Source organism: Sorex fumeus, unplaced genomic scaffold, assembly GCF_029834395.1.
Source record: "Sorex fumeus unplaced genomic scaffold, SorFum_2.1 ptg000110l, whole genome shotgun sequence".
Taxonomy (NCBI): domain Eukaryota; kingdom Metazoa; phylum Chordata; class Mammalia; order Eulipotyphla; family Soricidae; genus Sorex; species Sorex fumeus.
Genome location: NW_026606167.1, coordinates 1,520,417 through 1,546,710, shown reverse-complemented (window position 1 = coordinate 1,546,710; position 26,294 = coordinate 1,520,417). Strand labels below are relative to the sequence as shown.

Below are 26,294 nucleotides of genomic sequence, written 5' to 3'. Positions count from 1 at the left end.
TTTTAATCTGTCATGTTTTCAGTGGGTTTTCTGTGATGTGGCTCACAACAGTCACTTCTGATGACTTTATTAAACACTTCTCATAGGAGACTTCACCCCCAGTTATCAGTCTCCCCCTGTCACCACACAGATGACTGCTAATGAAAGCGACATTTCTTAAACAATATTGGAATAATTTAAAATCAACATAAAATTATAGCAATATAAGAACAATAAAAGATCTTGAGAGACCAATAGAAAATTGTGCCAATTACCGTAAACTTCAATGTGGCAGTTTTAAATATTAAAAGTTTCATATCAAGCAAATCACTTCACAATGCTTTTTCAGCATGTCTGATTTGGGGGGGGGTAAACTCTAAATAATAGTGGTGAATCTTATTGAAACAATGAATCTAATCAAAGCAGATAGAGTGTTAACTAGAATTCATCTGCCTCACAGGGACGGGGAGGGGTGCGGGGTGGGGTTTTATTGGGGTTCTTCAGGGTAAAAAATAAGTATTGGTAAAGGGAAATGTGTTTGATATTTGCATGACTGAGACATAAACCTGAAAGCTTTGTAACCTTTCCCACAGTGATTCAATAAATAAATTTTTAAAAAAATTAAAAAAAATAAAAAAAATAAAAAAAATAAAAAACAAAAGTTTCATATCGACGATCATATCACATACAACGCACTAAATTGTGGGGAAGGAGCTGGTTTTATTTTGTTCCTCAGTAAAGCTGTTTTACAAATATAAGAAACATAAAAAGTAGGCACTAAAAGAGTAAACACTTTAAAAAAATTATAAAAGAAACAATTTATTTCTTTTAGGACATAACATTAATTAAAGAAAGTTACATTTTGAAATCCAAGCCAATTTGTCTAATGTTTTATCTGGTTTGGGGCTAGAATAATTTTTGGATAAATTACTGCATATTATTAAACCTACTTATATACTAATAAGTAACTTGTTAAGCAGTAGCTAAGCATTAAAAGATGAAGTAAACTTTATATTCCTCTTAGCTTTCCCATAGTCTTTTAGGCTGAATGGCCATAAAACAACACATTCTATATCCATAGAGAAAAAACATACACTATCATTTAGGCAGTCTAACTGAGGCAGGAGATCGACATGCAAGACCTTTTTTTTATTTAAAAAAATGGAAGAAATGGGTAGAAAGAAGAGAAAGAGAAAGGAAGGAGGAAAGAAAGAGGGAAGGTACGAAGGAAGGAAGGAAGGAAGGAAGGAAGGAAGGAAAGAAGGAAGGAAGGAAGGAAGGAAGGAAGGAAGGAAGGAAGGAAAGAAGAATAATCTAGTTCCAAATACAATTTTGTTCTGGAATTCTGGGGGTCAGGGTTTAGCCTAAGCTATTGGGGGACACAATTCAACCATCACACTGGTTTAATGAAATAAATTATTTTTCTTATATTTTGCATAGATAAATTTCTGGCCAGATGGGCGATTTTATATTCAGAACATCTCATCCCCTGATACTTATTTCATGGAATACCCTTAGGGCAGCAGGTGGGCACCATAGTTTTCCAGCTCCTGGCCTTGGGCACACCTGACATTGTCCTTGCACAGCAACAAGAATAAGTCTTAGCAGGGTTATAGCTCAAAAATGTAGAAGGGCAAACAACCTTAAAGAAACGGAGGAACAAGTAATAATGGCCCAGAGCATGTATGCCGTTATATAGTAGCTGATAATTTAGCAAGATAAATTACACCACAAAATAGAATAATAATCATGAAACAGATATATCCTTAAAACTGCACGATAGGGGCTGGAGCGATAGCACAGCGGGTAGGGCGTTTCCCTTGCACGCAGCCAACATGGTCGACCCGGGTTCGATTCCCAGCATCCCATATGATCCCCCGAGCACTGCCAGGAGTAATTCCCGAGTGCATGAGCCAGGAGTAACCCCTGAGCATCGCCTGGTGTGACCCAAAAAGCAAAACAAACAAACAAACAAACAAAAACTGCAGGATATGTGCTGCAAAGAGAATTGAGAAAACAATTACTCAATAGCAGAGGTAAATAAAGAACTAAGCACAGATAAACAGGGAGTTCTTAAATTACAGGGTCGCACTATGTGAGAACACATGCCAATAGGTTTGAATCTCTGGACCAAACAGGTAAGTTTTAAGGAAAAGCTGACAGGGCTCGGGACACCTGTCAGCTGAGTGGACAACGCAGGGGAGCAGCCTGGAGGGGGAAGATGAGGGAGGGGTGCCCTGCTGGGATCTCACAAGGGGGTGAGGGGAGTGGGTCCCGCTGGCAACGCACCTCCACCCACGGTGGTCACACCCTTCTTGGGGACAGAACAAGGGCCACTTGGAGCTGGAGAGCCGGACACTAGAGGCAGGATTGTGAGTTTGCTCACCGGGCTTGAGAGATAGCAGAGGAGGTGATGCAACCGGAGATCTGTGGGCAGACCCTTATCTGCTCTGGGGCCACACTGGTGGCAGGAAAGGCCAGAGGCCAGAGGGGTCAGGAGCCCGGCCCTAGGGACACGGCCAGGTTCTTCCTCTGAGCTCGCGCGGGGCCGGCGGGCCGAGAGGGCTCGCACCCGGCCGGCGGCCGCCGGGGCAGCGCGGGGGCGGGGACGGGGCGGGCCGGCTCTGCCCAATCAGCAGCGGCGGAGTCCGAGGAAGCGCCGCGCGGGCGGCCGCCGCGGGGACTCGGGGTCTGCGGGGACCCGGGGAGGTGAGTGCGGGGCCGGCGTCCACCTTCCCGCCGCGTCCTGGGCCGTGAGCGCGCGCCCGGCTGGGTCCCTGCTGGGTCCCCGCGCGCTGTCGGCTCGGACGGGGCTGCGGAGCCGGGCCGAGCCCAGACAGGGCCCCGGGCCGCCTCGGCGCTGCTGCCTGGGCGCGCCTCCTGCTGCTCCCGCCTGCCCGGCACGGCGTGGAAGAGCCAGGCCCGGGGCCCTGAGCCGGGGGCGGCGGGGAGCCGGGTGAGTGTTTGGGGGATGACCGAGTGTCGGGAAGTCGGGTGAGGAGCGGGACGGGAATGCACACACCCGTCTGTATTCACCCAGGAGGTATTGCCGAGCTCCGGAGCACTGCGTGCCAGCACAGGTCACAGGTGGCTCACCTGGATGGCAGGTCAGCCCGACTGGAGCCTGGCTGCCTTTGGAAATCCTCCTGTCCACACTTCAGTCGGCCCCGATGGTGAGAACACAGTGAAGGAGACGCAGCTGCGGAGGTCAGGCTCAGCGGTGGAGCCAGGGGCGGAGGTCCGCAGGACATCGGCTGGTGTCGCCAGGTGAGGGCTGGTTGGGAGCCTGAAAGGAGGTCACCTGAGACTCCCAGGTAGGTGGGTTAGCACCGGGTCCCTGAAAGAAGCCAGGAAGCAGCCACGGAGGTCCAGGTACCTGGCGGTCAGCACATGGCAGTGAGGCAAGGTCCAGAGCATCCCAGGTACAATGCAGGGAGGGAGGGCAGAATCCTGTCTTTAACTGGCCTCAAGGTGCTGAGGCAGGGCACAGGGATAAACAGTCTCAGTGGTCAGTGTGGGAGATGAGTAAAGGTCTAGGAGGTTTGGGGCAGGACACACACATGCCCAGATCCCCCCTAAAGCTAGAGCCATTTTCACAGTGTCGACTGTGGACCAGGTTTTAAAAGGTTGGAAACATGGTTAACATGATCGCAGTGGTATTGCCTTAGTACAGCTGAGGGGCCAGTACTATAGAGATGCCACACTTGCTTGTGGGAATGTTGCTGTAGTGAGGGAACTATGCCCGAGGTGGGACTACTACTGTAACGGGAGGACCGTTGTCACTGTGGGACTATTACTGTAGTAAGGAGACGTATTCATAGCAGTCTATTTCTGTAGTGAGGGACTTTTGCTCTAACAGGTGTAGTTACAACAAGGATAATTTCCAACTACCGGTCACCCTGTCCTGGGGTTGAAGAAAAGGAGCGTCCTCCTGGAGGGGATCAGCAGAGTATAAAGAAGGGACTCTGGGCAGTGGGAGTGCATGGGTCATTGCTGTCCACACTTTGTAGGGGTGTATGCTGAGGGCACGGAGCACAAATGCCCCATAGCTTGTGTTCTGGCCTGGGGAAGAGAATCCTGGTTGGGCAGTGCATGAGGTTCGGGAATTGAGAGTGTCAGCCTTGGAGACAACATGAGTCTTTTCAGGGGTTGGTTGGGGTGGGGTGGGGGTTGTCTCACCAGCAGTGATCAGGAATCACTCCTGGTGTTTGGGGGACCATATGCGGTGATGGGGTTTGAACCCAGGTCAGCCACACGCAAGACCAGCACCTAAACCCCTGCACTGTCTCTCCACTCCATGAACCCTAAAGATCAGAGACAGAATATTGCTGGCAAAGTTTCTATAGTAGCTAAAATGAAACTTCCCAGTTTGACCTTCACCATTGTCCAGAGCATGGTTCTTCCACATCACAGGCGGCAAAATTGAAGTTCAAGGCAGGAGCTGCACAGGGTCTAGGAGGCGGGTGACCCAGGACTTATAGCAGGCAGTGTGCGGTGTGTGTAAGTGTCCAGCTGAGCTCCTTCTGACACCCGACAAGGAGGCTGTGGCAAATTTTTTCACCTCTAGGTGGTATGGCAACCCTGGTTGCCGACTGGTCTCTCCTGGAGTGGCGATCATCGTGTAGGGTAGACATACCTTTAGAATCGGGGTGTTCTGGCCTATGATGGGCAAATGCAGCTTTTATTTCTGGATGTGTTTGGCCTGTTGCAGAGAAGGGGTTGGGTTTGCAGAGGTTCAGACTTCCCCTGGATTGTTGGACCCCCTGGGTCAATCCACGCAGTAAGAAAGACGCAGGAGGGATCTCTGAGCTGTGGGTCACCTCGGGGATTAGGAGGACCACTTCCCAAAGCCAGAAATCTCAGAAATTGTTGGCTTTCTCACAATGAAAAGCCTGGGATTATTACTGGGGCCCTAGGACCCCAGTTAAGGACCTAATCTTGGGCTCACTGCTAAAGAGAGAGTTGTGTTGGCAGATACGATTCAGAACAAATTCGGATTCTTCTTCATCTATCTCATTTCTGAAAGTTCCAGAGCCAAGAAAAGCATGCCAGAGTAGAGTTTGATTTTTGTTCCTTTGTTTTTATTTTTTATTATAGTCTTAGTGATGTGGTTATAATTATGCTAATTTATGATATCTATGTACAAAGTTCCTGTATCCATCACAGCCAATGTACAAAGTTCCTGTACACATCACAATCCCCCATTACTGTCCCTACATCACCTCAAATAACTGCACCATAGATGCATTCAAGACTGGTTTTTATTTGGAGGGGGGGGGAGGGTTGCGTCCTGGCTTTCTGCTCAGAGTTCTTGGAGGACCATGCATTGCTGAGGACCAAACAGGGTTGACCACATGTTAGCAAGTCCCTTGACCCCTGTTCTCTTTGCCCTGAAATTTTTTTAGCCTTTACAGGGTTTGCAAGCATCTTAGAGACAGAGAAATAGTTGACAGATTTTCTAAAGTAAGTGCTGCTGAAGAAAGGGCAGAGGAATTCTCTTCCCTTATTTTAAGGGGCAATTGAGTATTCTGTGAATTTGGCCTGACAAACCCTGTCAGGTCTCCTCCTGCTCCTGACCACCCTGCCCCACAGCATTTCAGGAGGTTGTGGGGGAGCAGAGGCAATGGTGTGGGGGAGGTGCTCCCTACAACTGGGCCCAACTGACCCCAGGACACCTGGGTTTGGTGAATTGACCCTAAGTGGTTCTTGGGTCCATGTGCACTCCTGGAGGGACATGGGATGTGCAGGGAAAGAGGGCACCAGCTGGCTGAAAGTCTCTCGAACCCATCTGGGAGTTGGGGAGAGGAGCAGTCGTTGTTGCTGCTGAGGGGATATAGACCCATGGGATCATCTCTATGTTCCTTGGATCAAAGGGAAAAAATTCCTTATCAGCTGCACCTGAGGACCACAATTTAAAGTGATGGAAAAGCTTATCAAGTACAGAGGTCTCCATTGAAAGGCAACCAAAGAGGCAGATGAGAGGTTTCTGGGATCAGTGTAGAAGAAAGTGACAAGCTGGGAAACAAGCATGCTGGGTAGTGGATTTGGGGAAGAAGCTTATGGGGAGCTAGTGGGCAGGGCTGTTGTGGTTGTATGCCTTCTTCTGTATGATGAGTTCCTTCTGCTACTGTGGGGCTGGGAGCTGGGCAGGGGGTGGGGCTGTCTTCACAAAGGACGTGCTGCTTCTTTCAGGAAGACGGCAGTCTAAAGTTTGTCTCTCTTCCTTTCCTCCTTCCCTTCCTCCCTCCCTTCCTTCCTTCCTTCCTTCCTTCCATTTGTTTTTGGACCACATCCAGTGGTGCTCAGAGCTTACTCCTGGCTCTGTGCTCATGGCTCACTCCTGGTGGACTCAGGGAACCATATGGGTGCCAAGGCTCTAATCTGGGTTTGCTGTGTGCAAGGTAAACACCCTACCTGCTACACTATCACTCCGCCCCTCTCCCCACCTTTTTGAGAGGGATGTTGGTGGCTCATATCCATTGAGCTTGAGGGCTTTTCCTGGCTCTGTGCTTGGGGGTCATTTCTGGTGATGCTTGAGGAACCAGGCAATGCTTGGGATTGATCCAGGCCTTGCCCGTGCATGTTTTGTATGTGCTTAACCCATTAAGTTATCTCCCTGTCCCTTTTTTTCTTCTCTTGTGTTTCTTTTTCCCATACCTGGTGGTTCTCAGGGTTTACTGACTCTGTGCTCATGGATCATTCCTGGCAGTGCTCAGGGATCATTTCTGGCAGTGCTCAGGGGACCATCAACAGTGCTGGGGGTTAAATTCAGATTTGGCGAAGCAAGCACCAGACTGAGTGCGCTAGTTTCCCAGCCTCATTCTTTTCCTTTCTTTTTGTTTTTTATATTGAATCACCGTGAATTTCAAAGTTACAAAGATTAGTGGTAGGTGAATAATTTCTCTCAGTCTGTCAGCTGGCTTTGTATTCTCTCGTTTCCTTTGAGGTACAGAAGCTTCTCAGTTTAATATAGTCCCATTTTTTGTCTCTGCTTCTTATGTGGTCAGTGGCGTTTCATCCTTAGAGATAGCTCTAGCTTCAATATCTTGGAGAGTTCTGCCTATATTTTCTTCTGTATACTTTATAGATTCAGGTCTGATATCGAGGCCGCTAATCCATTTTAATTTGACTTTTTTACACGGTGTTAGAAAAAGGTCTGAGTTTGCTTTTTTGCATGTGACTGATTAGTTTTTCTAACATAATTTATTGAGGAGGCTTTCCTTGTTCCACTTCATATTTTTTGCTTCTTTATCAAAGATAAACTGAGCATATACCTGAGGGTCTATCTCTGGATTTTCTATTCTATTTCATTGATCTGAGTGTCTGTCCTCATTCCAGTACAATTCTGTTTTAATTATTACCACTTTCTAATACATTTTGAATTTGGGGAAAGTGATGCTTTCTATATCTTTTCCCTCTAAGATTGCTTTAGCTATTTGGGCAGGGGGAGGGTGTTACTGTTCCATATAAATTTTGGGAGTGTTTGATTTATTTATTTTTAAAATGTCATGGATATTTTTATAGGTACTGCATTGAATCTGTATAATGCTTTGAGGAGCATTGCCATTTTGATAATGTTAATCCTCCCAATCCATGAGCAAAGTATTTTATTTCTTAAAATAATTTTTTGTAGTTTTTTTTTTTTTTGTATAGGTCTTTCACCTCTTTAGTTAAGCCATTCCTAGGTATTTGATTTTCTGAGACACAATTGTGAATGGGATTTTTTTTTTAAAAAAACTTTCTCTTCTATTTCATTATTCGCATATAGGAAAGCTGTGGGCTTTTGAGTGTTAATTTTGTAACCTGCCACTTTGCTGCACAAATTAATTGTTTCTGGGAGCTTTTTTTTTTTTTTAGAGTCTTTAGGGTTTTCTAAATATAGGATCATATCATCTTTCAAGGGCTGGAGCGATACTGGCCGAGCTGGGTTCGATTCTTCCTCTTAGAGAGCCCAGCAAGCTACTGAGAGTATCTTGCCTGCACGGCAAAGCCTGGCAAGCTACCTGTGACATATTCGATATGCCAAACACAGTAACAACAAGTCTCATGATGGAGACTTTACTGGGCCTGCTTGAGCAAATCGATAAATAACGGGAGGACGGTGCTACAGTGCTACATCATCTTTCAAGAATAAAAGCTCGACTTCTTTCTTTCCTGTCTCGATGCCCTTGATGTCTTTTTCTTGCCCAAATGCTATGGCAAGTACTTCCAATAGCATGCTGAAAAAAAGTGGTGAGAAGGCAACCTTGTTTTATGCCTGTTCTTAAGGGGAAGGATTTTAGTTTAAACCATTGAGTATGTTTACTGTAGGCTTGTGGTATTGAATTAGTCCTGGCAGTGCTCAGGGGACCATATGGGATGCTGGGAATCGAACCCGGATCAGCCGCATGCAAGGCAAATGCCCTACTTGCTGTGCTATCACTCCAGCCCCTAATCTGCCGTAAATCTTATCACTGTTCTTTGTATGTAATTTATTTCTTTGCTCTTGATGACTTAAGTATTCTATCTTTATCTATGGCATTCATCATTCAGTCTCTCTCTTTTAACTGGTACACTTTGGGTCTCTTGGATCTAGGTGCCTGTGCTCTCCAGCTCAGGGAAGTTCTCGGCAACAATGATTTTGACTGTTGCTTTGACATGAGGTTGCCTTCCTGTCCCTCTGGGACCCAGATGATTCCTATATTGTTCCTCTTGAATTCATCCTAGAATTCTCTTGTCTGCTGTTCATTTATTTTGAGTCTTTTTTCCATGTTTATTATTACTAGTTGGATCTTCAAGGCTACCATCTTTGGTGACTAAATGTGGTGGGATTGCTTTCCCATTGTGCCTTTTGCATCCTGGAGTGAGTTTTGTGTGTTGTGAAGATGATCATCTAGAGTTAGATTGTTGATGTATCCTCTCTGTGAGATATGACAGAGTGAAGAAATATGTGCTGCATTAGCAGCCCCACACTCCAGGACCTGGAAGCAAAACAATGCAGTTATTATTATTTTTTCTTTTTTTTAGGACTGGAGCAGTAGCACATTGGGTAGGGCGTTTGCCTTGCCTGCGACCGACCAGGGTTCAATTCCTCCATCCCTCTCAGAGAGCCCAGCAAGCTACCGAGAATATCCCGCCCGCATGGCAGAACCTGGCAAGCTCCCCGTGGCATATTTGATATGTCAGAAACAGTACCAGGGACTGGAGTGATAGCACAGTCGGTAGGGCGTTTGCCTTGCATGCAGCTGACCTGGATTCTATTCCCAGCATCCCATATGGTCCCCTGAGCACCACCAGGAGTAATTCCTGAGTGCAAATCCAGGAGTAATCCTGAGCATTTCCAGATGTGACCCAAAAAGGAAAAAAAAAACAGTAACAACAAGTCTCACAATGGAGACATTACTGATGCCCGCTCGAGCAAATTGATGAACAATGGGAAAACAGTGACAGTCAAAAAAAGTTTTTTCAACTGAATCACCATGAGATAGTTATAAAACTTCCATGTTTGAGTTTCAGTCATACAATGATCGAACACCCATCCCTCCACCAGTGCACGTTCTCCACCACTAACGTCCCCAGTATACCCCCCCTTCCAACCCTCCCCCTGCCTCTATGGCAGACAATTTCCCCCATATTCTCTCTCTACTTTTGGGCATTACGGTTTGCAATATAGTTACTGAGAGGCTATGTTTAGCCCTTTATCTACTGTCAGCACACATCTCCCATCCTGAACAATTCCTCCAACGTCATTGGCTTAGTGAATGGTGCAGTTCTGAGTGCATCTGTGAATTTTCAGGCCAGCCTCCCCCTTTTCTTTTCTTTTCTTTTCTTTTCTTTTCTTTTCTTTTCTTTCCTTTTCTGTTCTGGGGCTACACCCAGCAATACTCAGGGGTTACTCCTGGCTCTATACTCAGGTGTGTATTCAAAAATAAATTACAAAAGGACCTCGCGGCTCTCTCCCACCCTGGGGAGGTTGATGGTTGAAGGGAGGATGAAGGAAGGAACAAGGGTCAGGCTGGTTGGTGTCAGTTGCAGTTTATTCCATTCCCATCTCCATTCTCTTCCTCCTCCGAATCATCCTTCCCTGATCCCCCTCACCCTCCTCTTGGAACCTGCTCCTTCATATTTCTCCTTCCTGCCTCTGCCTCCCCATTCTACTTCATTCTCGTTCTGGTTCCCCCAGCCCACTCTTACAGCCTTAGTTAAATCCCAAAACATGAGGGTTGGGGGTAATAATTACATGTAGGTGTGGTCATACCATCAACAGAGGTAAAGTCCTTCCCTCAGGGAAGCTTCTTCAAGGACAAATACTCATTTAGTAAGATGACCCTCCCAAGACTGAAATTCCAACTATGGGTGTGTTTCTCCTCTCCTTAGTCCAACAAACATACATTCATAATAGTAATCATTTTGTGTGAGCACAGTAAGAGATACATTAAGCTTATAGGATTGCTCTCCTAGGGCCATCTTACTATAGATCTCAGACTATAGTGCTCAGGTCAGATTAGTCTTTCCTAACCCTAGCAGGGTCCTAATCTTGTCGTTACTTTTTGGGTCATGACAGGATTTGTCTATGACCATGCTCTTAACTTATAGTTAATTATTGTGGCACTTTGGCCTGGCCCATTTGGTGCCAGGGTAGCTCACAGCTTTCCCTGGGTTCATTCAGTCCCTCCTCAGGACCTTGCTTTTGGGGTGCTAGTAACTAAGGGCAACTGAGGCTTAAGTAGAGAAAGCAGATGTCCAGGAGTGAATATTATTCGGAGTCAATTAACTCCTAAGTTACAAAAGCATAATATTAACTGTCTTCCTGGGTTTATACAAAAAGAACATTGCTTTAAAGTAAACTATACATGGAGGGATGGGTGTTTGATCACTGTGTGTTTGTAACCCAAACATGAAAGCTTGTAACTATCTCATGGTGATTCAATAAAATAAAAAAGAAAATAAAGTAAACCTCGGAGAGCCCGGCAAGCTACCGAGAGTATTTGATATGCCAAACACAATAACAACAAAGTCTCCAATGGAGACATTACTGGGCCCGCTCGAGCAAATCGACAATCAACGGGAGGGCCTTTACCTTTTATACAAAAGACATAAGGAGAGGGGAAGGGCAATATTTAACTTACAATACAAGTTCATTGTCCTCAGAATGATCCTTACAAAACAGAGTCTGATTAGAGGGGAAAAGGTGATAGACTGGTTGGGGAAGAGAGCACAGAGAAGTTACAGATAAGCACAAAGGAATGGGAGTGACTCGGGAGCACTGTGATGGGTGTAACCCGATAAACCTAAGCTCACTCCCTGTGGCAAAGGAGAAAGGACAAACCAATGTTATCCTATATCCAGGAATCACTCCCATGGGGATCAAGGGACCATGTAGGATGCTGGAGATTAAACCCAAGTCAGCCATGTGCAAGACAAGTGCCCTACCCACTGTATTATCTCTCCAGCCCTGATTTTCTTACTTAAAAGAAATATCTTGGGGCCAGAGAGATGGTCCAGTGAGCTGAGCACATGTGTTACATTTTAGGAGGCCCTGGTTCAATCCCTAGCACTGCATGATCTTCAGAACACTACCAGGAGTAACCAACAAGTGCAGACCCAGGAGTTGCCCCTGAGCACTGAAGGAACGACATTTGAGCACAGAGCAGGGAGTAGTCCCTGAGCACAAGAGGTGTTACCGTAAACAGAAAAAGACAAGAAAAATATTGGCTCATAATATGAACTTGGATTTGGTTATAGTAGCACTGTAGCACTGTCCTCCCATTGTTCATCGATTTTGCTCAAGCGGGCACCAGTAACATCTCCATTGTGAGACTTGTTAGTGTTTTTGATACATCGAATACATCATGGGTAGCTCACCCCCTCACTCACTCACTTCCTTGTGTTTACTCTGTGTCTACTAGACTCTACTTTCTGGCATAGTTACTCTTGGTCTGTTTCCCAATGTCCTGTAACTCAACACTATTCCTCAAGTCTAAGTGGCATGTTTTGGGGTGGCAAACCCTGACCACCCTCCTCAGTTGTAACAGTGTTTCAACTGGACTTGTAACAGTGTTTCAGGAACTGGAGACCTCAGACTAGCTGGCCAGCAGCCCTTCCCCTAGCAGAGAGTCCAGAGCATCAGGGTGAGAGTCAGCGGGCAGTGAGGCTACCAGGGGTTCCATTTTGAATGCCCCATCTGACCTGCAAGATAGGCACTATAACTAAACACTGGAAGGGAGGGAAACCAAGGCAGGAGCAGATGGTTCACACACAAACACAACTTTCGCACTCCCCCACCAGTGTCCTTACAAGGCTGCTGGCCACCATCACAGGACCACAGCCTGGATGTGGGCATCTGGCCTGGGGCACACGTGGCTCCTTGTGAACTTCTTCACAGCCTCACTATGTCCTGGCAGAGAGGCCCAGAGCAGATGAACTCAAAGCAGCAAACCAGGTGTGAGTCAGGTCGTGAGGGGGTTGGTTGTGAAGTGAGAGTCTTGGCACAGAATCAGATCCAGTCAGAGGGCTTCACAGCTCCAAGCAAATTGAAGGACCCTCGTATAAGAGCCCGTGGAGGGCACAGCAGGGAACCAGCCTAACAGGGTTCTTGCTGATCTGGTAGGTGGCCACATCAGCTGGGGGTAATTCAACTGGTAAGGGACCTGATAGGACATTGGGATGCTCAGATATTGATCAAAGAGGTGTTTCTGCTGAGAAAAGCAAATCATCTCCCCTTCTTTGGGCTCCCTACCTGCACTGTATGAACAAGACTGGCCAAGATAGGTGAACAGGAGAGATACATGGGCCTGTTGGGGTCTCCCACAGTGCAAACTCATCCAATACTCATGGGGCTGTACCATCTTCCACTATACCAAGGGAGCAGGCTGTGCTTCTTTGTGGGGTGCAGGTGATGGGGTGGTGATCAGGAAAGCGTGGCATAAGAGGCTGTTGAGGAGGGTTTGGAAATGTGAATTCCCTTAGGACTCTGAAAAAGAGTTGGAAGCTTCCCTCCTCTGCTGGTTGGCTGTTGCCTGCAGAGTTCAAAGTAATCTGTGCAAGAATGAGGCATTTGGGTGACCTGTTCTGGCCCCCTCATTTTTCCCCTTTGAATATCTGATTGTTTTATTGATTGCTGAACATTATATATGAAAAATGTACAGCTGGTTTAAGATTCTGAATGATCTTTTTTGTTTTATCTTTGGGCCACACTTGGCGATGCTCAAGGGTTACTCCTGGCTCTGTGCTCAGGAATTACTCCTGGTGAGATATATATATATATATATATATACATAATATATATATATCATATATATATATAATAGTACTGTTGCTGATGGGTTTCATACATAACATTTTACCAACTTTTAGTGCCGCAACCTCCTCCTGGTTGAATGCTTCTCTCCATGGTAGGTGTTGCGGCCCCTGCTTTCGATCTTATCCTCCAGGCCCCTCCAGTAGCATAGCGTAGTTCATACTGAATATCAGTTCTCATGTTCTTAGTTTCCATTGTCTGGGTATTCCCACATATTGTTCCACTGTTATGTTTCTTTATGTTTCTATGTCGGTCTCTCTCCCTCTAGTTAGCTTCATTCAAATGATATTCGCCAGGTCCCTCCCTGGAACAGCTGCATAGTAGTCCACTGTGTATGTGATAAAGATAGTTTCTTTATCCAGTCATCTATTCTTGGACACTTGGGTTGTCTAGATTTTGACTATTTTGGATAGTGCTGCAAGGAACAGAGGGGTGCAAATGTCTTTTCTCCATTGTTTTTGTTTCTGAGGGACCCTCATTTCTAAGTTACTGTCACAGGTAGAGACTAAAGGGGAGGCCCTGGGAGCTGGCTAAATGATCCAGGTGTGTCTTGGCCCACTCATGTGGGCATGCGTAGCTCATCCTATGAGGACTCTGTCACACAGGGCTCTCAATTGTTGTATTATTAGTGACTTCATTGAAATTGTCTTCTTTAAAGACCCATCTGACACCACAGACAGTTTGGAGGGCTGGCACACAGGCCTAGCACGCACAGAGCCCTGAGTTCCTTCCTTGAAACCCTGGACTCCACCAAGGAGGCCAAATGACTCTTTCATGATTAAACCAATAAAACCTATAAGGACCCATCTCCAAACATTCTAAGACATGACTGGTGCCAGTGTAGGAATCTGGGTAAAGGGCGCTCAGCCCCTGGGGGCACCCTGCTGTGTGGAAGTTAAGGTTAAGGGAGCTTGAGCTCAGGACAGGGAGATTTTAATATTAGATGACCTGGGGTTATGTGCTGCCTGTCATGCCCATGGGCGTGCATGGGCGTTTGTGGGGTGCACCAAAGCCCACTCTGGAGTCTGCCTTTCTGAGGAATATTACTGCCAGCAGCACCTTTGGCATGCACACAGTTCTCCTGTCAGGACCACAGTGTGAGCCCAAGAACTCTTCCAGAGTCCTCTTCCACCACATCCCAGTTCTCTTGGTGTGTGTGTTCCTGGGACTCTAAGGAGCTGCACTCCATGTCCGCAGAGTAAACCACAAAGACCTCTGAGTTCTTGGTGTCTGCACACCATGTTGGGGCTCATATCCAGCTGGAGTCTATCACCATAGACAGAGGGAGAGCCCAGCAAAGGAGCAGCGGTGCTCCCTCATGCCCCTCTCAGGGCATTCACTCCAGGCTGCTTTCCAGAGCCGCACACACAGCTTTGGGCAGGATGCGCAGGAGGTCAGTGCAGTGCGGAGGCAGGGCCAGAGTGAGCCAGCCTCCAAGAACACACCATGAGCCCCATGATGTGAGCTGCAGGACCCTGCAGGGTCCTCTGCTCCATCCTACAGCCATTGCAGGGCTTGAGTTCCCCCACTCTGTCTGGCTGTGCCTCCCCCTACCCCAGCTCTTTTCTCCCCTGTGCTCCTGCCTTTCTGGGGAGTTTCTTTGGTTCCTTTTCTTAAGGCCAGGCCCACTGTGGAACAGCCACTTTCAACCTCATGAACCTCATTTCTTTCCTCAGGTTCCAGAGGCCTCCTAATGGGTGGGCAGGTAAGTGCTTCTGGAAACTTCAACAATCTGCCCTGCCCCATGGATAATGCAGACTGGATGTCGGCGCTGTGTCCTGGGCTCTGGGATGTGCCTCTCCACCACCTCTCCATCCCAGGTGAGCCTGTATCCACCAGACGGGTCCATCGTTGGGGTGGGAAACCCACTACCACACTTGTGCGCGCGCGCACACACACACACACACACGGACATAACAGTGTCTTCCCTTCAGTTTCTGGTTCTTGCTGAGGGTCTGGAGAGTCTTGGAGGCCAGAGCCCCAACCCATCTTGGAGGTCTGGAATGGAGAGAAAACCCACACCCACTCAGAAACCTCCTAGAGGAAAGGAGGGAGGGGGTTAAGAGGGGAGACTGCTGGCAGTTCTGGGGGAACATCTGCTATGTTTGGGGGTTGCCATTCTCCCTCAAAAACATGAAGGGCATTTCAGCATTCGGAGCAGGAGCATCCATGGGGGTGTAGCCCCAGGCTGATTTGTCATCCTGCTTTGTATGTCTGCTGTCACTGCGCGGTTATCTGTTTGTTCACCTAACCGTGGCAACACCCTGCATCTCTATAGGGAGCCACGACACCATGACATACTGCTTGAACACAAAGTCCCCCATTTCCCACGAGCAGTCCTGGCTGCTTCAGCTTCTGGGCAAGGTCCTGCCGTGTGTCACCCGCCCCGTGGTGTTGAAGTGGTCCATCACCCAGGTAAGGGCTCTGGGCCGAGGACCCTGGAGGCAAGCCCCAACCAATCTTGGGACCTGGAGCAGAGGGCAAAACAGCACCGACCTAGAAACCTCCCAAGGAAAGGAGGGAGGGGGCTGGTTGTTGAAGACACAGGAAGCCAGGAGGGGGTGTGCATCCCAGGGAGCCTCTGGGAGAACCCCTTCTTGGCTCAAAGGGCCAAGTACCTGGGGTTCTGGATGATCACTCAGGGCTTCTCTGTTTGATGAGCTGAGTGGACTGTGAGGACCCCTCCTCCTGGGACACAGATGTGGGTATCTTCCTCCCCCTCCTTTCTGAGCTGCTCCAGGCCCTGGGGAACTTGTGGAAGCTTCTTCAGAAGTTTTATGCTCACTTCAGAAAAATGAGGAAGAACTGACCGTTGGCATTTCACAAGCTGACAAACAGTCAACAGGACTATCTTGCTTATGGGGGTTGGCAGAGGATGAGGCCTGCGTGCAGGTTCTCTGATAGTGCAGGTTGATGATGAACAGGGCAATGGGGGGGGGGGCAGAGGTGGTGGGAGCTCCTACTGTGCTTGGCACCAAGGCCACAAGAGGGGGCCTCAGATAATAGTCCAGGCCCCCTTGGAAGCAGCTCCCTCTCCTCCCAGCATGGTCCTTTCTACCAACTTTTTTCTGTATGTGTGTGTGAGCATGTGTGTGTGTGTGTGTGTGTGTGTGTGTGTGTGTGTGTTAAGCAGGTAAAATACATTTTATTTATTTAAATTTTTTTTACTGGAGCGATAGCACAGCGGGTAGGGCATTTGCCATGCGACCGACCCTGGTTCTATTCCTCTGCTCCTCTTGGAGAGCCCAGCAAGCTACCGAGAGTATCTCGCCCATACGGCAAAACCTGGCAAGCTATCCTGAAGTATTTGATATGCCAAAAACAGTAACAACAAGTCTCACAATTTGTTGTGAGATGTTACTGGTGCCCCCTCAAGCAAAATGATGAACAACCAGAGGACAGTGCTACAGTGCTACATAGTAAGATATGGTTACAAAGTTGTTCATGATTGGGTTTCAGTCACATAATGTTCTAACACCTGTCCCTTCTCCATTTCCCACCACCAATGTCCTCAGTTTTACTCCCACCCTCTCCTCCTGCCTGACTTTATGGTAGGCACTTTTACTCCTCTCTCTCTCTCTCTCTCTCTCTCTCTCTCTCTCTCTCTCTCTCTCTCTCTCTCTCTCTCTCCCCCCCCCTTTGGGCTTTATGGTTCTTTTACCTACTTTAAACACCCAGTTCCTGTCCAAGATGATCATTTCTAATTATTATTGTCATTCTGGTCCCTTCTCTATCCTAACTGCTCATTGCCCTCCAGACAAGCTTGTAGCAAGCTTCCAGCCATTGAGCAGTCCTCCTTACCAGCTTTTCTGTTCCCTCAGTTCTCCACCTCTAGTCACCTTCTATAGTGGCTCTGCTCGCCCCGGATCCCTATGTGAAGCTGGATTTCCACAGCTACAGGCTAAAAAGTTACTCAGACTCTGGAGGTGATTTCTCCATTGTTTTCATCACTAAACTTTAAAGTTCTTAGTCGTGCAGCAGGAAGGAAAGGAATGTAGCTTTATTTCTGCCTGGAGGAATAAGTCAACTCATCCCAACACCAACCATGGTGGACTCTAACTTACCCGTTCTTGGAACAGGCAGGACTGTTCTGGGTAGGAGGAACCAGCACAAAGCATTTGTATGTGAGGCCCTGGCAACCTCGGCTGCACAGACTCTCCCTGCCACAGGCACAGGCACCCAGCAGGTGTGAGGAGAACCCTCCGAAGAACTGCTGTTGGGCAGTGCCATTAGCTCTCATCTTGGCATTCCTGTTGGTTTGTGCCCGAGGCTTGATTTCACAGCGAAAAGGGCAGGGTTTCTTCTCTTGGTGGGAGATGCAGACCTCTGTAGGTGCACCTGCCCCGAGCCTGGTTGTAGCCACAGCTCTAAGACCAGACTGAGGAAGGGCAGGTGTTGTCACACAACTGGAACAGAACAGTCTGGCTCTGTGGTTCTGACGGGGAGTGCAGGAAGTTCCACAGCCTAAGCAGAGCCACATGAAGCCCCTGGCCTCTTCGGATACTTGTTTTCCAAATATTAAATAGTGACCTCCCTTTTTTCCATCTGCTGATCACTAAAGGCCATTGTAGGGTCTGTAGAATACAGTCACTTTCTGTGTTCCCAACACTGACTCAGGAAGGTCATGGAATGGCAGGCATGGACAGGGCAGCCCGAGGACCCTGAATGGGGGAGGGGTGCCCTGATCCTGTGGGCAGCAGGGGTGGGATTGATGCCCTTGTCAAGGCCCCTGGGCCTCTCCAGGAGGAGAGTCCCAGACAAGGGGTGACCCTGAAGCCAATTTCTCACGTGAGCTACTCAGAAGTGTGATGGAGACTGGGAATGGTACAGCCATGGCCCCTGGTAGCCTCTGCACCTCAGCTTCCTCATCTGCCACTAAGGAGTGAAGAGGAGAATGAAGGGCCTCATAGGTGTAGACTATTTTCACATTGTTTCTTCTTTGCCGCTATGACTTGCACTATTTCTATTACCTTTCAATGTTGCTTTTACTTTTGTTTTTATATTTTCTAGAGAGCACCACCTTTTCTGTATATGTGTTTTTAATCTTTTCCCACCACCACTTTGTACTGAGAGCACCATAGCATCTTCTTGCTCCTTCATTCTCCGTAATTCTTTTTTCGTTTTGGTTGGTTGGTTGGTTTGCGGCTACACTCAGCTCTGCGTAGGACTTACTCCTGGCTTGTCACTTAGGGCTTACTCTTGGCAGGGTCAGGAGATCATATATGATGTTCAGGATTGAACCCAGGTTGGCTGTATGCAAGGCAAGTGCTCTGCTGCTGTACTGTCACTCCAGCACCCCCATGATAACTTTGTATGAAAACTAATTTTTCTTTATTTATCCTAGCTCTGTTTTCTTGCCTTCCCTAGTCCTGTTAGTGGGTGGAAACAGCTGTCCGAGTGCTGTCCCCCAGCGCATCCTGACCTCCAGGACTCTGATGCAGGCCTAATCCCTCTTGAGACCCTGAGGATCCTTTCCTTGAGACTTGACTTCTGGGAAGATGTGTGAGAGTTGGGGACAGGTCCCTGCAGGCATGCCCTGAGAGACCAGTGTCAAGGTCCAGCAGGCACTGCAAGGACACGGTCATCTAGCTGCTTCCTAGGACAGTTCCTCCCCAGCACATGTCCTGTTCTCTGGGAAGTGGTCTCTAAGACCAGTGGTGACCTGCTCTAGGGGTAGCACTGAGCTGGCATTGGAGAGCGGGACCTTTGGACAGGTATCCTGAGTAGCGGGTCATGAACTGGAGTGGGAGCTGCTGCTATGCTGGCAGATGTGAGCACTCTCCACCCACAGGCACTGAACATCACTGAGCAGCTGGACGCTGGGGTGCGGTACCTGGACCTGCGGATTGCTCATATGCTGCAGGGATCCGAGAAGAACCTGCACTTTGTCCATATGGTGTACACGACTGCACTGGTGGAGGTGTGTGTGTTGCGGAGTGGGGGGGAACACAGGAATTGCACCACATCCCTTCCAGACAGGAGAGGCTGACCTTTGTGGGATGGGGCCATGCTGAGCAGATAGGAAGTCTCCTCACTCCCTGGAGATGGACCGTGTCTGTTCCAGAGTTAAAGTGTCTGACCAGCACTCTCAGTCACCAAGCTCTGGGCTATATGCATGCTCCAGCACCAAGTTCTGGTTTTTATGCTTCTCGTAACTACACCCAAACCCCTGCTTCTCCTTCACTTCCTGGGTGTTTTGTTTTGTTTTTGCACACTTGGGCCTGATCTGACTTCTTGCCTTGACATCATGTTTTCAATTCATTCTCCTTTGGCTGTTAGGTAACATCACCTTGACACTGCTGCTTCCTCTGTGCTCACTGTGAACCCCCGGACTCTTGGGATCAGAGGTGCTTTCTCTGGGATCTCACTCTGCATGTCACCCGATGGCGCCTGCTTATTCCTGAGAGCTTCTAACCTTCACTTTCCCACACACTGTGCCTGTCTGCGGTGAGCATGCTTCCACTGGCTATACAATTGCATGTACACACTCACATGTGTGGGTGCACATATGTACAAGCAAGTGAACACATGCAACTGTGCACTGACAAATCACACATGTGCCATGTACACTAACGTGTACTGAGAGGAATTCTATGTATACACAAACTCATGAACACATATACATGCATGTGGATACACTCACATGTGCACAAAATCACATACACACAGGAACACTTGCATGCACACATGCCTATGCATGCATACATACACACGCACACACTCATGTGTGTGCACACACTCAAGCATACACACATGCACAAACACTTGCACACAGGCATACATGCATACACAATACACAGTCAAGCATACACACATGCTCACAGGTGCACACATGTATGTGTACACACATTCATGCACATCTGTACCTACAGGCATGCATGCATATGCACATGTATCTGCTTCCCTGTGCAGAGCGTGTTGTGGTGTCATCCAGCTGGGGTGAGTTTCCAGTGAGACCATTTTCTGCGGGACTGTTGTCATGTTTGCCTCAGGCAGGGATGACACATTTTCCCAGTAGGTTTGCTTTGCAGAGATCTCTGGGCTGGGGTAGCATCCTCCTGCCCCAGGCCCTGTGTGTATGACTCAGCCCATCCTCCAGGACACGCTTACCGAGATCTCTGAGTGGCTGGAAAGCCACCCCCGAGAGGTGGTCATCCTGGCCTGCAGAAACTTTGAGGGGATGACGGACGACCTGCACGAGTACCTGGTGGGCTGTATCAAGAACATCTTTGGAGATATGCTGTGTCCCCGAGGGGTGAGAAGTGTCCTGACTTCCCACATCTCTCCTTGGTGGGTTGTGGGGTGTGGGCTACCACTGCCACTACAGACTTCATCTACATACTTGACTCAGCTGCAGTGGTGCTAAGATCAGCCGGGAGAAGCTGATAACAGGCTCTACTTGATGACCAGGGATCAATACTTACAAGATGCAATCTGGTCCTCCCTAGCAGAATGAGGGGATGGGATAGAGGGTGAAAAGATGGAAGGGACAGATTGGAGGGCAAAGGATAGAGGGGAACAGGATGGAGGAGTCAGAATGGAGAGAACAGGATGGGTGATACAGGATAGAGGGGACAGGATGGAGGGGTCAAGATGGAGAGTGACAAGATGAAAGGAAGTAAGATGGATGGAACAGGATGGAGGGGCTGGATGGAGTGGAGCACTAATACCCAAATTTCCTATCAACCTTGTATCTTGGACATCTCTTTAACATCTTCTGGGTACCCAGTAGCCCACCTCCCCCATCTCAAACATACCCCAGTTACCATCATCCGTGTGTCACAGAAACTCCCAACATCTTCCCTGTAGGATATACCTACACTGCGTCAACTATGGGCAAAGGGTCAGCAGGTGGTCCTGTCCTATGAAGATGAGGGTGCTGTAAGCCGACACCAGGAGCTGTGGCCAGGGATCCCCTATTGGTGGGGCAACAAGGTGAAGGCCCAAGAACTGGTCTGCTACCTGGAGCATATGAAGAGTTGTGGACGCCCAGGTGAGTAAGTCTTGCCAGCAGGAGATGTCCATGTTCTGTCTGGACTGAGGTGCTGTTGGTCATGGCAAGTGAGACTGCTCTGTGGAAGACTCTGCCCTGAAGCCTGGTCCCATGATGCAATGTCCTAAGTTTGCCTCTGGTTTCAAGGAAGGAAGCATGAGACAACCAAGTATGTTGTGTGCAAACATCTGCATGTATGACCACCTGTGCACATGTGCAGGTGCACACTCGCACATATATAGCCATGTATGTTTACATGCGCAGATGGGCACACAATGGACACATGAGCACAATTTTTGTGCAATGTGCATGTGGCATGACGTTGAGGTGTCCATGTTATCATGTCATAGCTGCTACACCTGCTCTGAGATTAACTTTATATCAAGCATCAGGGTTTTCGTCCTTTGATCCAGGGTTCAATAGCTGAAGAAAACCCCTTTGCACACATGTCCCAACTTTTGGTGACTGAAGGCTCTACCCACTGCAGATGTCCCCAACTCTACCTGTTGCATATTTGTGCCCCCATGTGTGGTAGCCAAGACAAAACCTGGGCCTCCTGCATACTAAGCATGCTCCAGCCTGTTGGTCAGCCCCCTATTCCAGCATTTGAGTTGTAAATTGTTACAGACCTCAGCTGTAAGATGGGATGAACCCTCTCCCAGATTTCAGTTGTGATCCAGAGTCTAACTCCTGCCTCATCTCCATAGTTGATTGGCAACCATTCACTGGCTTGAAGTATTTTCTCTTCCCAGCCAAAGATTCAACTGTCCTATTTCTTTGATTCAATGCCCGGTATCTAAGTGCTGTGCTGTTGACACCTGGTTCCACGATTACCCATTCACTGGACATTTCTGCTGAGTAAACCTGATATAGAACCATACTTTAAAAAATAAACCAGAGGTCTCATCGCATCATGCAAATATGTGTCACACATCTGGTGACAGGAGAAGCTCTTACTGGGTCAAACATGCTTGTTGCAGCAGCTCCTTTGACCCTGGTCCTACTGAAGTGGCAACCCCACCTTCCAGGATTTTGCTAACCTTGACTTCTGTTCACTGGCTGATTCTTATGGAAAGACTTGCTTTAGTGAGATCATTCACCTGGCGTTTGTTTTTTTGAAGCCACTGTCTGTCCACAGAGCCTGCATCAGCCTTTGACCCATCTGCCATGTGCTGCTCAGGGTTATTAAGGGCCAGACAGGGAGAACATCACAGGGCAGGAATGTTAGGGAGTTGGAACCCTGGCACCCCACCTGACTGAAACTTGAAATCTGTGGGTCCTACTTCATTGCCAGAATACTTAGTGGGCAGCACACACACATCTATTATGAGATGAGTGAATCTGTGCTCCAGCTGGATGCTGGCTATTACTTATCTAAGACAGCAAGGAAACCCTAGCTACAATGTGATGTGCCCAGAAAACGAAGGTTCCAAAAAGTGAGATGTAAAAGGACACAGTGCGGGTCCAGTTGACAGGAAGCATCCAGATCAGGTACCTACAGACATGACATGGTTCCTGGTGCTGGGGGCTGGAGGAAGGAGCTGGGAGGGGCTGGTCCTGAGGACAGCCCCTCTTCAGAAACTGAGAGGCTTGCTGGCTGCATGATACAGTGAATGTGATATAGCAAATCTCATTTTCAGTGCTTTTAAATTAGTAAGTAAATTGTCTGTTAATGAAAATGTTAAATTTTTTTAAATCTCCATGTCACAGAAAACAGTTGTGGGTTCCGATGTAACGAGAATATTTTCAGTCTATCTTCTGAGGGTGGAGCTACCAAAAGCCTCCTACAGCAGGTAGGGACCCTGTAGGGTCCTTTCCTGCTGTCCTGTCTGTGCTCCAGCCTGAGCCCACGTGTGTTTCAGATGGACTGTTTGTGGCGGGGATCAACCTGACGGAGAACCTGGAGTACGTCCTTGTGCACCCATCCATGTCCCTCAAGAAGATGACACTTCCCAGCCTGCCATACCTGTGTGCATGGGTCCGAGAACAGCATCCTGGGCCCGGTGGGCGCTGCACCAACATTATCGCTGGTGACTTCATTGGCGCTGACACTTTTGTCGGTGATGTCATCAGGCTCAATGATAAGCTGCTGGGGTGCTAACCATTCCTACCTGTCTGAACATGCACTTGACCAGAATTCAGGGGATAGAGGGGCCCCAGGATGGGGCGATGGTCTCTGCTGCTTTGGCCCAGCATGCCCATGGCAGGAGCTGGGCTCCCCACTCCTTAGGGCCTCTCTGGCCTTTGGTACTGATTATCATGCTGCCAATTAAAGGCAGAATCAGGTCAACGAGGCTGGGTGGTCCTAGAGCAGAGCTGGGGCATGTCTCCTGGGTTGAATGAAGTCTTAGGGCTGTGAGGTTATGTGCATAGTGGAGAAAGGCATATCGGTTGGAAAGGGCAGTGATGTCAGGGCCCCCTGAGAAAGCCACTCTTAGGAGCACAAGGGATCCCCGAGCTCTAATCCTGAGGAAGCTGTGCCCTTTCCCAGCTCTTGTTTGATTCTGCTTTTTCAGCAGTTGATGGGGAGAGATATGGGGGAATCTGCCCCAAATGAGGAGTGTAGTGCTTGCTCCTCAGAAATGGATAGAAGCCTCCCAGGATGCATCATCAGTAGGTGTGAGGAAGTCAGTGACAGGGGTGTTTTGAGGAATGGCCCATGCAAGCCTGCGGCCAGTCTCCAGTTGCTCCTGCAGCACCCAGAGACTCACCTCTGCCCCTTTAGAGAGGATCCAGACCTGCCTCCTCCCTCCACCCACACTCGGGCCAGCAAGAGGCTCCCCATTCTACAGTGCTCCAGAAATGAAGCACTGTCCCCTCCCACTGTGACTCTCCCCTCACACCTTGTGACTCTCCTCAGACCTGTCCCCTCACACCTTGTGACTTTCCTCTCACACCTGACTGTCCCCTCATACCTGTGTCTCTCCTCACAACTGTGACTGTCCCTCATACCTTGGTTTCCCCCTTACACCTATAACTGTGCCCTCACACTTGAGTCTCCCCTCACACCTGTGACTGTCCACTCACAGCTGAATCCCCCCCCCACACTCATAACTGTCCTGTGACTCTTCCCCTAACACATGTGTAACCTTCCCCCCACTCCGCCACTCCAGCTCATCACCTCTACACCCACCACATACCTGTGATCCTTCCCTTTCCCCCAACGTGACAGTGGATATTTATCAGCTTTCTTGGCTCTGTTACCCATTTGGCATCCATTCCTCACGGCACCCATGATATAAACACAGCACCCATTTGCGGCCTGAAACCTCAGGAGCCTGCCCTCAGCTGGCTGATCCCTGGAGATGAGCAGTTTCTTGGTGCACTAGGCACCTCCCACTGCACTGGGCACTGAGTGCTCCCCGGCCACAATTTCTCAGGGCTGGTGCACTCCTGTGGCCCAGGACTGCCAGAATCAGATGATTCTCACCTGTGCTGCCTTGCCCGCCTTTCCCTGAGAATGCACAGCCTACTGCGTCCCAAACACATTCAGCTCTCCTATGACCCTATGTGGTGTGCCTCTCTTGTGAGAGATGGGAGGGAACTTTCTCCCAAGGGCTACATCTCCATGTAACCCGCCCACTCTAAGAGACTCCATTTCACTCCATCCCTTGCGCTGCTTTCAGCACCAGCTCCCACATCAGAAACTCAGAGCCACCTCCTCTTGTATATAGAGCTTCAACAAACCGGTGGTGAGTTCTTGGCCAAAGGGCAAACTTAACCTAGGCTCACTCCCTTCCATCTCCAGAGGTTCCCAAGAATTATGTGTATGTCCTGTCCTGGAACGGTCAACTTTCTTAGGGCAGTGTTGAAAATGACTGTCCACATTGCAGCATGTTCTCTTGGGATCAAACCTATCATTTTCACAAAGGATCTGTTCATCTTTTGGCACCAGATGCCATGATCTTTCAAAGACCTCCAGAATCCAGAAAGACAAACTCATTGGCCTGGCTTCCTCAGCCCGTTTCCTGGGTCAGGACCCCAAAGCATTTAGTCTACATGGCTGTGAGGAAGGACCATGCATGGCAACAGATTCATGGCCTGGAAGCCATGTTTCCCTCTAAACCCACAAAACTGTGGTCACCTCAGGTCTGTGGTTGGATGGACTCCGCATGAACCAGTTCATTCTACAGAAGTTAGGAGGCATCAGGCAGACGGTTCTAGCTATTTGCTACCCACGGCATTGTCGGCAGCATTCATGAAAATACACAGGAAGGGCTTTCCAAAATGCTGACAGAGCAGTTTCTTCAGATTATGCAGCTCTATAAAAATGTGCTTTTAGTTTGCTATGTAAAGTCAGAACTGGATCAAAAATTTGAGTTTCCCATTTTAAGCTCGCCCATGAGGCCTGATGTGTAGATTCTGCATTTCATTTTTACAGATGAATGTCTGAGATCTGTGTGGGGAGGGACACACCCTTCATAAGGTTTTACTCTGTAGATGACTCACAGCCATACACACACCTGCACCTGTGGGGAAGGGCCCATCCTGCGTGTTTCTGGTCAATAAAGGTCACAGCATCATACAACAAAGGATATGCCTGTCTCCCTCTATTCATCTTCCTGCATTCAGTATCAGACACAGGGGCAGCAACGGGAGTCTGTCCTTCCTGTCCAAAGAGGACTCTAGGACAGCCAGTGCTGGATCTGGGCAATATGGGAATTTTGTCTTGTACCTCCCTTACCACAGCAAGTGTGAAACCCTCTCTGTTCCAGGCACCAGCCACCCCCTACCCCAATACTCAATTTCCCTCATGGAGGCCCTCGTCAGGCTTCCTCAGTCTGAACACTGCCCTGGACCCTGGCGATGCAGTATTGGTGATGGGGAGGGACAGTGGGTCAGTGGGCCGGCCCAGGGAGCAGAGTCAGACCACATGCCTTCCTGAGTCCCTACTGAATGGAATTGAGGCGAAAGAAAACCTCAAGGCCACACCAGAGAAGTGGGAGGCCCTGCAGGTGGTGACTGGCAGAGAAGATATTTGGAGGCACCCCTGGGGAATGTGATGCCCAGGGACCAGCAAATTAGCAGGAAAGATGAACCTCG

The 26,294-nt window shown here is 48.6% G+C and overlaps 1 protein-coding gene across 3 annotated transcripts; it reads left to right on the top strand.

The window, feature by feature from the left end:
- Positions 1-2,587: 2,587 nt before the first annotated feature.
- PLCXD1 (phosphatidylinositol specific phospholipase C X domain containing 1) lies at positions 2,588-25,772 on the top strand. 3 transcript variants are annotated; one of them, XM_056135188.1, is made up of 8 exons: positions 2,588-2,688; positions 3,020-3,246; positions 14,935-15,078; positions 15,537-15,673; positions 19,050-19,178; positions 20,358-20,513; positions 21,068-21,251; positions 23,114-25,772. In XM_056135188.1, the coding sequence occupies exons 3-8, from the start codon at positions 14,952-14,954 to the stop codon at positions 23,350-23,352; spliced, it is 972 nt and encodes a 323-aa protein (XP_055991163.1). In that variant the 5' UTR covers positions 2,588-2,688; positions 3,020-3,246; positions 14,935-14,951; the 3' UTR covers positions 23,353-25,772. The 3 variants fall into 3 exon arrangements, with proteins under 3 accessions (XP_055991163.1, XP_055991165.1, XP_055991164.1); XM_056135190.1 differs by lacking the exon at positions 20,358-20,513 and having other exon boundaries at positions 2,590-2,688; XM_056135189.1 differs by lacking the exon at positions 3,020-3,246 and having other exon boundaries at positions 2,652-2,688.
- Positions 25,773-26,294: the final 522 nt, after the last annotated feature.

Excerpts from the sequence above, each read along its gene's own strand:
- PLCXD1 (XM_056135188.1), top strand. The coding sequence starts at position 14,952 with ATGGGTGGGCAGGTAAGTGCTTCTGGAAACTTCAACAATCTGCCCTGC. Across the intron at positions 19,179-20,357 it reads ACACGACTGCACTGGTGGAG|GACACGCTTACCGAGATCTC; the intron begins GTGTGTGTGTTG and ends CCCATCCTCCAG. Across the intron at positions 21,252-23,113 it reads GAAGAGTTGTGGACGCCCAG|ATGGACTGTTTGTGGCGGGG; the intron begins GTGAGTAAGTCT and ends CGTGTGTTTCAG.